The 13,586-nt window shown below is 43.4% G+C and overlaps 1 protein-coding gene across 3 annotated transcripts in view; it reads right to left on the bottom strand.

Moving 5' to 3' along the window:
* The window catches only part of LOC126248461 (cytochrome P450 4C1-like), a 269,044-nt gene that overhangs the window by 94,043 nt on the left and 161,415 nt on the right, over nt 1-13,586 (bottom strand). For all 3 annotated transcript variants that reach the window (XM_049949466.1, XM_049949464.1, XM_049949465.1), the window contains one exon: nt 1,678-1,784. In XM_049949466.1, the coding sequence (XP_049805423.1) occupies nt 1,678-1,784 (107 nt within the window). The remainder of the gene's footprint in view (nt 1-1,677; nt 1,785-13,586) is intronic.

Consider the following 13,586-nt stretch of genomic DNA (forward strand, 5'->3'; position numbering starts at 1 on the left):
CCCAAACAGGTCTCAGGAAGCCCAATGGTACTGACCGACCGCCATGTCATCCTCAGTCAATAAGCATAGCTGGATGTGGATATTTATGGCTTGTGGTCTGCATACCATTCTCCTGGCAGTTGTCAGTTTTCGTGACCAAAGCCACTACTTCAAAATCCAGTAGCTCCTCAGTTGGCCTCATAAGGCAGAGTGCACCCTGTATCTCCAAATGCTGACCACTCGTCCATGGACACCCTGTATATTTCACATAGGCGGGACCAGCTCATCTAATCAGAATGCCTAAATCATTAACATTTGTTTCAGTTTCTAACAGTTGATTTAGTAAAACTGCAAGACCCTTTATGTGAATTTTGAATTGCAGAGAGCAGGTTTTGAATGTTTGTAAATATTTCCCCTCAACTTAAGAGTATAACTGATGAACATATATGTTGCTATGGACATAAATGTTCAAGAAACAGTGTAGTTCACGCCACAGAGTGTTAGTCACGACTCTGAATAAAGAACTGTTCGCAAAATGTAACTGGACGAGATGATGTTGAATCGTGTAGGGAACATGAATAAATAAGCATCCATCAATGGAGAGGTCGTCACTTTGAACTGTTGCTGTTACCTGAAATTGTTGAGAGGCATATGTGACCATTACTGTTTACCTCAGAGTACTCAGTTTTGTATTCTCAAGCATCTGCATAGTTTTGACCATAAAGTTTTGGATGAATCTGTACATACCAGGTGATCAAAAAGTCAGTATAAATTTGAAAACTGAATAAATCACGTAATAATGTAGATAGAGAGGCACAAATTAACACATGCTAGGAATGACATGGGGTTTTATTAGAATAAAAAAAAAATTACAAACGTTCAAAAAATGTACAACAGATGGCGCTTCATCTGATCAGAATAGCAATAATTTGCATAACAAAGTAAGACAAAGCAAAGATGATGTTCTTTACAGGAAATGCTCAATATGTCCACCATCATTCCTCAACAATACCTATAGTCGAGGAATAATGTTGTGAACAGCACTGTAAAGCATGTCCGGAGTTATGGTGAGGCATTGCCGTCGGATGTTGTCTTTCAGCATCCCTAGAGATGTCGGTCGATCACGATACACTTGCGACTTCAGGTAACCCCAAAGCCAATAATCGCACTGACTGAGGTCTGGGGACCTGGGAGGCCAAGCATAACGAAAGTGGCGGCTGAGCACACGATCATCACCAAACGACGCGCGCAAGAGATCTTTCACGCGTCTAGCATTATGATGTTTTTTTTTTGGGGGGGGTTCTAATAAAACCCCATGTCATTCCAAGCATGTGTGTCAATTTTTACCTCTCTAACTACATTATTCCGTGGTTCATTAAGTTTTCAAATTTATACTGACTTTTTGATCACCAGGTATATACCTGTGGGCGTACTTCAATAGAAGCTAGAATTTCTGTTGTGTTGTTAATGTACTGAAATCAGAGAAAATTGAATGATACAGGTCTATATGAGATGATCATAAACGTCTTGAAATGCATTTGAAATTCCAGAAAGATGGTTTTATCACATTTAATGAAGGGAAAATTCGTACATGGACATTCTTAGCTACCCCGATCAACATAAAAAAATGACAATGTAAAACTTCACGCTAAGTTAAACTGCACGAAACACCACATGTTACTATAATGAGACATTTACCTCAACCTCATCTGCATCTATGAGGAATATGAATGGTCTGGTACCAAGCCAGACGAGATATGTTGACCCATAGGTCTTCCATAGCCTAATGCTATTGTGCAAGATATCTGAAACATAGCAACAAAAATATTTTACTTTTCACTGAAAGCATGAGAAATTCAAAACTAATTAATTACAGTTTAACAAGATTTCTTCAACTACGCGACGAATGCTGGTTTTAGCTAAATAAATTACAGTAACAGAAACAGTTACTTTTAATGAGAAGTTTCAGTGTGCATAAAACGGTCCAGTTAATTCTTACAGATAAAGAAATGTATGACTTACAAAGTGTCTGTCGATTTCCGAGCATTAGTTTAAGTGGATAAGAACATACAATAATTTTGAAGCTATATGAAACCAGCATGGTGAAAAAATCTCAAGGAAATGAACATTTCAGTAAACTTACACAGAGTGAGAGAGAGTAATAGTCAAGACAGTGGTCACAGATTTTGGAGGAACGTTGATGCATGGCTTGGTACATCATGACCGTGTTTGTTTTTTTTTTTTTTTTTTTTTTTTGCGCTCTACCGAGATAATGTGCGGAAGTAATAGGTAGTGTATTTTATTTCACTCGATTTTATGAAGCACATTTCTAAGTATACAACAGAAACCTCATACAACTTCATAAAACCTCGAACCAGAGGACTACCAAAGTCGTTCCATCTGAAATGCATTACTACAGTTTATCTTCAACTAATCGAGTGCGGGTTTGAGGGACCAGTTTTTTTTTTTTTTTTTTTATTCATGCGTCTGATCAAGTGTCAGGAAGTTCCGTAACATCACAGCAAAAATGTATTCCACAGAACTACTGTCTGTTCCTCACTAAATATCATACCTCCCAAAAATAGTGTTAGCACAACGAACGCGCATTCTGGAGGACGACAGTTCAAATCCCCGTCCGGCCATTCAAATTTAGCCTTTCCGTGGTTTCCCTAAGTACATTGAGGCAAATGCCGCGAGGGTTCGTTATGAGAGGCACGGCCGACTCCTTTCCCCATCCTTTCGTGATCCGAGCTTGTGCTCCGTTTGTAATAACCTCGCAGTCTACTGGACGTTAAGCCCTTATCTTCCCTTCATTTTCAAACATGGTGCTCATCGACTGTACCTCAGGTATTCCACATATATGTTTCGAAACTTGACCGAAGACAAATCAGTGATCTAAGTACGAGGGCTGTTCAATAAGTAATGCAACACATTTTTTTTCTGAGACAGGGGTTGTTTTATTCAGCATTGAAATACAGCAGGTTATTCCCCAATCTTTTAGCTACAAACACTATTTTTCAACGTAATCTCCATTCAATGCTACGGCCTTACGCCACCTTGAAATGAGGGCCTGTATGCCTGCACGGTACCATTCCACTGGTCGATGTCGGAGCCAACGTCGTACTGCATCAATAACTTCTTCATCATCCGCGTAGTGCGTCCCACGGATTGCGTCCTTCATTGGGCCAAACATATGGAAATCCGATGGTGCGAGATCGGGGCTGTAGGGTGCATGAGCAAGAATAGTCCACTGAAGTTTTGTGAGCTCCTCTCGGGTGCGAGGACTTGTGTGAGGGCTTGCGTTGTCATGAAGAAGGAGAAGTTCGTTCTGATTTTTGTGCCTACGAACACGCTGAAGTCGTTTCTTCAATTTCTGAAGAGTAGCACAATACACTTCAGAGTTGATCGTTTGACCATGGGAAAGGACATCGAACAGAATAACCCCTTCAGCGTCCCAGAAGACTGTAACCATGACTTTACCGGCTGAGGGTATGGCTTTAAACTTTTTCTTGGTAGGGGAGTGGGTGTGGCGCCACTCCATTGATTGCCGTTTTGTTTCAGGTTCGAAGTGATGAACCCATGTTTCATCGCCTGTAACAATCTTTGACAAGAAATTGTCATCCTCAGCCACATGATGAGCAAGCAATTCCGCACAGATGATTCTCCTTTGCTCTTTATGGTGTTCGGTTAGACAACGAGGGACCCAGCGGGAACAAAACTTTGAATATCCCAACTGGTGAACAATTGTGACAGCACTACCAACAGAGATGTCAAGTTGAGCACTGAGTTGTTTGATGGTGATCCGTCGATCATCTCGAACGAGTGTGTTCGCACGCTCCGCCATTGCAGGAGTCACAGCTGTGCACGGCCGGCCCGCACGCGGGAGATCAGACAGTCTTGCTTGACCTTGCGGCGATGATGACACACGCTTTGCCCAACGACTCACCGTGCTTTTGTCCACTGCCAGATCACCGTAGACATTCTGCAAGCGTCTATGAATATCTGAGATGCCCTGGTTTTCCGCCAAAAGAAACTCGATCACTGCCCGTTATTTGCAACGCACATCTGTTACAGACGCCATTTTAACAGCTCCGTACAGCGCTGCCACCTGTCGGAAGTCAATGAAACTATACGAGACGAAGCGGGAATGTTTGAAAATATTCCACAAGAAATTTCCGGTTTTTTCAACCAAAATTGGCCGAGAAAAAAGATGTGTTGCATTACTTATTGAACTGCCCTCGTATAACATATACTGGGAATTTCCGATGTTTAACTTTTCTTGATTATAGAAATATAAGAAAAATGGCTCTGAGCACTATGCGACTTAACTTCTAAGGTCATCAGTCGCCTAGAACTTGGAACTAATTAAACCTAACTAACCTAAGGACATCACACACATCCATGCCCGAAGCAGGATTCGAACCTGTCACCGTAGCGGTCCCTCGGTTCCAGACTGTAGCGCCTAGAACCGCACAGCAACTCCGGCCGTCTAAATATAAGAAACGAAGTAAAACTTGTATGCCTTAAAAGACCGAAAGCAAATCAGTGAGCTAACAATAACGTGCAGTGGAAATTGTTAAGCGTGGTATTGTGCAAAGTTCGCGGTGCCATAAGTAAATTTGACAACTCGCATCGATTTCACATATGATATCGATGTCTCGCGGCATGCTGCAATGACAAGGTGCTAGCGTAGCCACATCCTATCCCCTAGCTTCGCATTCTGAATTTTGTTAACTTTGTACTTAAAAGAGAACAGTTTAGTAAATCTGTGCTTCAAGTATTGCTTAAATATTCAAGAACAGTTGCAGTTATTCCGTAAATTCATGTAGCAGTGGATTGCATAAAGCTGAGTAAACATTTTTATCATTCTTTTAATAAAGTGAACTAATATTTAACATGTTCCAGTTCATTGCCCGCCAGGTTGGCAGTGCGATCTACCGCACGGCTTTCTGGGCGGGATGGAGCGCGTGGTCCCCGGCACGAATCCGCCCGGACGATTTGTCTCGAGGTCCGGTGAACCGGCCAGTCTGTGGATGGTTTTTAGGCGGTTTTCCATCTGCCTCGGCGAATGCGGGCTGGTTCCCCTTATTCCGCCTCAGTTATTTTATGTCGGTGATTGCTGTGCAAACAAGTTCTCTACGTACGCGTACACCACCATTACTCTACCACGCAAACATAGGGGTTACACTCGTCTGGTATGAGACGTTCCCTGGGGGTTCCACCGGGGGCCGAACCGCACAATAACCCTGGGTTCGGTGTGGGGCGGCGGAGGGGTGAAGTGGACTGCGGTAGTCGTTGTGGGGTTGTGGACCACTGCGCCTGTGGCGGGGACGGAGCCTCTCCGTCGTTTCTAGGTCCCCGGTTAACATACAATACAATACAATCTCTCTCTCTCTCTCTCTCTATTCGTTTAGTCGGTTCCGACTCTTCGTGACCCCATGAACCAAATCACGCGACTTTTTCCTGTCTTGCACCTTCTCCCGTAGACCTTCCAGGTTGGAACACATTGCTTCTGTGATGCCATCGATCCATCTCATCCTCTGACGTCGAAATACAATACAACGTTCCAGTTCCACTCCTCGATCGCCCAAAGCAACCAAGGAACCCACAGTTGCACCGGACGAGTGATGCTTCATCAGTTCATAATAATACATTCCTAATGTTTGTTTGTTGCGTAAAAGAGAAGAAACTGAAAGTAAAATTTATATGCCGTAAATTAAAGTTAAATCTCACAGGAAGGTCTGTGTGCTATACTTTTATTTCCTGGAAATATTATTCGTCGAGCATACACAGAAATACGTACATTAGTATATTATACAACAACAATAGTCTTGTTTTTCTTTCATTTCCTTAGTAATATAACTGCATTTAGTAGCTGTACTGAAAAAAATTTCACTTTAACGTTTCGTAGACGACATGGTCATTAGCGATGGAACACGTACGAGGGTTAGGGAAGGAAATCGGTAGTGCCCTTTCAAAGAAAGCATCCCGGTTTTCACGCTGTGCGATATAGGGAAATCACAGAAAATCAAAATCCGGATGGCCAAATTGGGATTTGAACCGCCTTGCTCAAGAATATGAGTCAATTGCCTTACCACTACAACACCTAGTTCTGTAGCCGTACCGATTGAAATGACTTAATAAAGGAGGCACGGGACTCACATAGGAGACGGGTTGTCATCAGATCTGGCCATGCAGGATTAGGTTTGTTTGGGGTTTCTCTAAACTGACTAATGTTGATGTCAGAATGATTCCCTTGGAAAGACCACCACCGAAAGCCTTCTGCACCGTTGTACTCCATCCGATTATGTCCTCATCGACAGATCGTTAAACCCGTACTGGCTGAGCTCGTAAGACGACTAGGTACACATCTAAGTCCACTTGAATATGCGTTGTCTACAGAGACCCACGCGTAGTGGTCTGTTCCCACTATGGGCTGCATCCAGATCTCCGTCCTACGAACGAAGCATTTCAAGCGCAATTATTCGTTCACCCACGTATATCCTACTATACAAAATTATGTATCAGAAATTTTTTGTTCCAGTAAGATCAACAGAGCGGACAGAAGAGATTCGCGAAAGAAAGCCTGTCGTCACAAGTTTGTTTAGGTTGCGTGATGTCGTCATGGAAACCCATAACTGATTCTAGTGACACACGTTGCAAGAGAGGAGTTATGCACCACGCTGAGGTTTCCTATAAAAATGCCAAAAACGCAAATCCCAGCAAAGTCATTGTTAGAGATATTCAAGTTTATATAGTGGTTAACCAACAGTCGTCCTTTCCGCTGAACATTTACAATTGAAAGAGAGGAAGGATGGGTGGTAGTAGCTCACGATTTAATCAAAAGTATCCGAACACTTACTGGTAAACATTAATATGGCGAGTGTCTGACCGCCTTTGTGACGGCTTGAACTCTGCTGAGGACACCTGAATGAGGTGTCTGAATGTCTGTGGAGGAAGAGCAGCCCATTCTTCCTTGAGAGCCGAAAACATAAAATGTAGTGATGTGGGACGATGGGGTCTGGAGCGAAGTTGATGCTCTAACTCATCTCAAAGGTTCCATTGGATTAAGGTCGGAAACCTGGGCATGTCAGTCAACTACATGAAAGTTATTGCCCACAAAGCCATTGCCTCGAAGATGCTACTTTATGACAGGGTGCAATGTCATGCTTATACAAATAACAATCGTCTCCGAACTGAGCCTCTACTGTTCGCAATACACAGTGCCGTAAAATGAGTTCCTATGCTTCCGCATTTCGTGTTTTATTAAGCACAATAAGTGGACCATACCCTAACCACTAGAGACACTCCCTTACCGTAACACCACCTCCTCTTTACTTCACTGTTGACAGTACACATGATGGCAAGTAACGTTCTCCAGCCGTTCGGCAAACCCAAACGCTTCCATTTGATTGCCACAGGATATAGCGTGATTCATCACTCCAAATCATTCGTTTGAGGTCAATCTACTGTCCAGTGGCCTTGCACCTTACACCGCCTAAGCATCACTTACAAGGGAACCTCCCCATCGCACCCCCCTCAGATTTAGTTATAAGTTGGCACAATGGATAGGACTTGAAAAACTGAATACAGATCAATCGAGAAAACAGGAAGAAATTGTATGGAACTATGACAAAAATAAGCAAAATATACAAACTGAGTAGTCAATGTGATAGGTAACATCAAGGAGAATCTGAGCTCAGGAATGCCGTGGTCCCGTGGTTAGCATGAGCAGCTGCGGAACGAGAGGTCCTTGGTTCAAGTCTTCCCTCGAGTGAAAAGTTTGCCTTCTTTATTTTCGCAAAGTTATGATCTGTCAAATGGCTCAAATGGCTCTGAGCACTATGGGACTCAACTGCTGTGGTCATCAGTCCCCTAGAACTTAGAACTACTTAAACCTAACTAACCTAAGGACAATACACACATCCATGCCCGAGACAGGATTCGAACCTGCGACCGCAGCAGTCGCACGGTTCCGGACGGCGCGCCTAGAACCGCGAGACCACCGCGGCCGGCTATGATCTGTCCGTTCGTTCATTGACGTCTCTGTTCACTGTAATAAGTTTAGTGTCTGTGTTTTTCGACCGCACCGCAAAACCGTGCGATTAGTAGACGAAAAGGACGTGCCTCTCCAATGGGAACCGAAAACATTTGATCGCAAGGTCATAGGTCAACCGATTCCTCCACAGGAAAACACGTCTGATATATTCTATACGACACTGGTGACGGCATGTGCGTCACATGACAGGAATATGTTGTCGACCCACCTAACTTGTACACTTGGCGAATGGGTAAAAAGATTCTTTTACATTGCCCGATTTAGGTTTTCTTGTGGATGTGATAATCACTCCCAAAAAAGTGATGAAACCATAAGAGTTTGTCACGTAACTGTTACAAATGAATGCAGCAGTTTCACAGTCGCACAATTTTCCCTGTGCTCTGTCAAAACATGTTTTTAACGTTTTCAAATTTTTCCGTGTGTAGACCGTCAAATCCTGCATATGTCCAAGCAAATCTGAACATGTCCTAGAATTTTGGAGAGCGAAGTTGATTATGTGTGAGTGCCTGATCTTTGATAATTGTCTGAAAATAAAAAATTAAACTTCTCATTCGAGGTAAGACTTGACCTAAGGCCCTATCGTTCCGCAGCTGCTCACGCTAACAACGGGACCACGGCGCCCCTGAGCTCACACTATCCTTCATGTTGCCTATCTTGGACATGGACTACTCAGTTTGTATATTTTGCTTATTTTTTTCGTAGTTCCACACAACTTCTTCCTGTTTTCTCGATTGATCTGTGTTCAGTTTTTCAAGGCCTATCCACTGTGCCAACTTAAACTAAATCTGATGGGGGTGCGATGGGGAGGTTCCCTTGTTAGCAGTGACTACAGAAATGTGTGATTTGCAAGAAGCTGTTCGACAGCTGTGCCCCATTCTTTTTATCTTGCTACGCACAGTCATTGTGCTATCTGGACTGCTGGTAGCAACTTGGAACTGACGAATGTTTCCTTCCGTTGATTTCACTAAATTTTTGCACTACCCTCAGCAAGGTCTATATCCGTCAGTACATGAGGTCAGTCTGATCTTGATTTAGCTGTGGTTGTCGCTTCGTGTTCCCACTTTACAATCACATCAGTAATAGTCGACTTTGGCAACTTTAAAAAGACTGAAACATCATTGTTGAATCTGTTACTTAAATGACATCTAATCAGTAGTCCACATCAGAAGTTATGACGTCTCCTGATAGACGCTTCTTGGTGTTACTGCTTCACTACTGACGACATAAGACTCCTCGTCTCCTTTTATACTGGCGGTCCGCCTCTCGTGACTTCTAGTGCTTAATTTCGCATTACACAGGTGTGTCCGAATACATTGTTTCTGAGAGTGTATATTCTATTTACTTCGTCACTCATTGTAAACTGTTTGATGAGCACAAATACAGCTGTAGAAATATAATATCGAAAATGCGCTGTCTGTCGTTCTCGTGCGGCTAATGTCCTAGTTCTTTAAATTCGTCGATATGGAACGAACATTACGTAACTACGTACATGCCAAATATTGGCCAACAACAAAATTGTCCGAAAGGTGAATACTGCAAATTGTTATGAATTCAGTTCTATTCCAAAAAAAGAGAAGAAGGAGGTGGGAAGGGGGAGAGGGAGACGGAGTTAAGCGTCCTATCTAGGTCAGTGTCATAATAGATTGGATACTAAGCCCTTGAGAAAACGTAGACGAACGAACTGCCTCTTGTATTGTGGCAAAAACTATACAACTGTTCACTTCAGGCGATTTTGGGAAGCCATGGAAGCAAATCGGGCTAGCCTAGCGGGGATTTAAACCCCACTTCTTACAAATATCTTGCAAATGCTTTGAACACTGCACCACGTCGTTTAGTGAGCCTGTTAGTCTGGTATTGTACGATGACGTAGAGTCAGCTAACTCCACAATAAATACAACAGTACAGACTGACTATATTAAGTCGTAATTTCACTTATAAACAACTAGATGACCTCTGCACCAGCCGAAACACCGCGCTAGGCACTAGAAACCAAATTCTTACGTACTGTATGCCACTAATCTGCAGCAAAACGCAAAGGGTACTGCAGACGGTGTGCTGAGATGAGGAGGAGGAGGCGGGGGAGGGGATGGAGTAGGAGGAGGAGGAGGAGTAGGAGGAGGTGGCGGGGGGGTGGAGGAGGAGGAGGAGGAGATTAGAGTTTAACGTCCCTTCGACAATGAGGTCATTAGAGACGGGGCACAAGCTCGAATTAGGGAAGGATGTCGAAGGAAATTGGTCACGCCCTTTCAAAGAAACCATCCCGGCTTTTGCCTGAAACGATTTAGGGAAATCATGGAAAACCTAAAGCAGGATGACCGTACGCGGGTTTGAACCGTCGTCCTCCCGAATGCGAGTCCAGTGTGCGCCACCTCACTCGGTAGACGTACATTTAGAAATACTCAAACGTAAAAGTAGCTTCGGGGGTACCACAAGGGAATGTTATAATACCATTTATTTTCACAATATACAGAGTGAATCACATACCGAAACGCGGTTTTCGGCAAATGTTAGAGCGTCGAGGGGGACGTACTTTTTGTTTAATTAATGTTTTCAGCGATGGTATCAACGGAGATATTGAAGAAAGTACTTTAAAAAAAATGGACCCGTATGGTTTTCATAATAGCATTCGATCGCCCTTGAGAAGTGATATAGCTTTTGTTACTGTTGACGTTAAAACCTATCGTAAAAAAATCGAGAAATGTCCTAAAATTTAAGAGCACGGTGGCCGAAATCGGTATTAGCGGTGCAAACTCCACCAGGCAGAGCCCTCGTGCTACGTTATGTCAGAATGTGAACACATTTGCCTGTTTACTTTGTCTGCTTCAACATTCCTTGCATGCAGACATGTACACCAATAAGGAGAAATTGGATATACTACATTTACACTGCTAATGCAAAAGAAATGCCGTAGAAAGAGAACAGCAGTGCAGGGCTACCTATCCGGATCGCCATGTCCGACGCGCCAGGCAGTTGCACCGATTATTAAGACGCTAGTGCAGACAGGCTGCTTGAACGTCAAAAAGAGAATAAGAAAAGAGACTACAACTGACAGAGAACACGAAGAAGCTGTTCTGGCTACGACGCTAATGAATCTGCACACTGGTACGAGACATATTGCCAACGAATGTGGAATCAGCCAGACGAGTGTCATTCGTATCCTGCATCGACAGAGTTTCCATCCCTATCACTACATCAGGCACTCGACGACCGTGATTCCGAACGTCGTACACAGTTTTGTTGGTTTGCCCTTCAGCAACTGAGAGACGACCGTACGTTTTTCCAACGTGTGCTATTTACCGATGAAGCAACGTTTACTGACCACACTAACGTAAATTTGCATAACATGCACAGTCCGCAGCTCGTGGTCGTGCGGTAGCGTTCTCGCTTCCCACGCCCGGGTTCCCGGGTTCGATTCCCGGCGGGGTTAGGGATTTTCTCTGCCTCGTGATGACTGGGTGTTGTGTGATGTCCTCAGGTTAGTTAGGTTTAAGTAGTTCTAAGTTCTAGGGGACTGATGACCATAGATGTTAAGTCCCATAGTGCTCAGAGCCAGCCATAACATGCACATCTGGGCAGCTGAAAATTCACACTGGATTTGTCAGGTGCAACATCAACGGCCGTGTAGCGTAAACGTGTGGTGCGGCATCATAGGAAATTACGTTGTGGGACCTTACTTCACTTCAAGCGTTTGCCGGCCGGTGTGGCTGTGCGGGTCTAGGCGCTTCAGTCTGGAACCGCGTGGCCCCTACGGTCGCAGGTTCGAATCCTGCTTCGGGCATGGATGTGTGTGATGTCCTTAGGTTAGTTAGGTTTAAGTAGTTGTAAGTTCTAGGGGACTGATGACCACAGATGTTAAGTCCCATAGAACTCAGAGCCATTTGAACCATTTGAACTTCAAGCGTTCTAAATACACGTTGGCACGCACACTTTATGACTAACATTCCGCCGGTTCTTCTAGAAGAGGTACAGTATATGTGGATGCAACACGACGGTTTTCCAGCTCAATCGTCCCGTGTTGCAACCCGAATACTCAAGGAGAACTTTCCTGGACGTTAGATAGGACGAAATTATCTTGTCATATGGTCTGAGAGGTCCCCAATTTGACTCTTCTTGATTTCTTTCCTTGGGGAGCGCTCAAAGATGCAGTCTACGACGAAGCCCCAACTACACCAGACAATACGTGTCGTTGAATCGCCAGTGCATACTTTACCATATCAGCCACTGTAACTACATTTGAGCATCGTTCTTTCGAACGGCGATAGAACATGTTCCTTTCAGTCCATGGTCAACAGTTTGAACACATGCTTAAATAAAGGACAAATTTATTTTTTTAAGACAAAATTTATGTTATGTGATTTGGGTGTTTGCCAAATCAGCGTTAGTAATTTTTTTATTTCATTTACATGTGTACTAAATTGCACTGCAATGTCAAATAAGTCGACAGCGTGTATTGCAGGTAGGTGGTAACACTGTCATTATGCACTTACGTTCAGCATGAAACAACGTTTCACTAAGAATAATATGAATTTTGCGGTGTACATGTGGTCACCACAGTGGTTTTAATAAAATGTTTAGTTCAACGAATGTATCTCATATGATGTAACTTAGAGAAGTGGAGGTAGAGATAGTTGTCCGACAGCATGTATTTTACCTCTAACAAGGGAACCTCCCCATCGCACCCCCCTCAGATTTAGTTATAAGTTGGCACAGTGGATAGGCCTTGATAAACTGAACACAGATCAATTGAGAAAACAGGAAGAAGTTGTGTGGAACTGTGAAAAAATAAGCAAAATATACAAACTGAGTAGTCCATGGACCACATAGACAACATCATGAGAGTGTGAGCTCAGGAGCGGCGTGGTCCAGTGGTAGCGTGAGCAGCTACAGAACGAGAAGTCCTTGGTTCTAGTCTTCTCTCGAGTGAAAATTTTACTTTCTTTATTTTTACATAGTTATTACCTGTCCGTTCGTTCACTGACGTCTCTGTTCACTGTAATAAGTTTAGTGTCTTTGTTTTGCGACCGCATCGCAAAACCGTGCGATTAGTAGACGAAAGGACGTGCCTCTCCAATGGGAACCGAAAACATTTGATCGGAAGGTCATAGGTCAACCGATTCCTCCACGGGAAAACATGTCTGATATATTCTATACGACACTGGTGACGGCATGTGCGTCACATGACAGGAATATGTTGTCGACCCACCTAACTTGTACACTTGGCGAATGGGTAAAAAGATTCTTCTACCTTGCCCGATTTAGGTTTCCTTGTGGATGTGATAATCACTCCCAAAAAGTGATGAAAACATAAGAGTTTGTCACATAAACTAAAAATAAAAAATTAAAATTTTCACTCGATCGAAGATTTGAACCAAGGCCCTATCGTTCCGCCGCTGCTCACATTACCACGAGACCATAGCGCTCCTGCATTCCGAATGTCCTTGATATTGCGTATCTTCCCATGAACTACTCAGTTTGTATAATTTGCTTATTTTTTCACAGTTCCACAAAACTTCTTCCTGTTTTCTCAATTGATCTGTGTTCAGTTTTT

The sequence above is a fragment of the Schistocerca nitens genome, chromosome 3 (assembly GCF_023898315.1).
Source record: "Schistocerca nitens isolate TAMUIC-IGC-003100 chromosome 3, iqSchNite1.1, whole genome shotgun sequence".
Taxonomy (NCBI): domain Eukaryota; kingdom Metazoa; phylum Arthropoda; class Insecta; order Orthoptera; family Acrididae; genus Schistocerca; species Schistocerca nitens.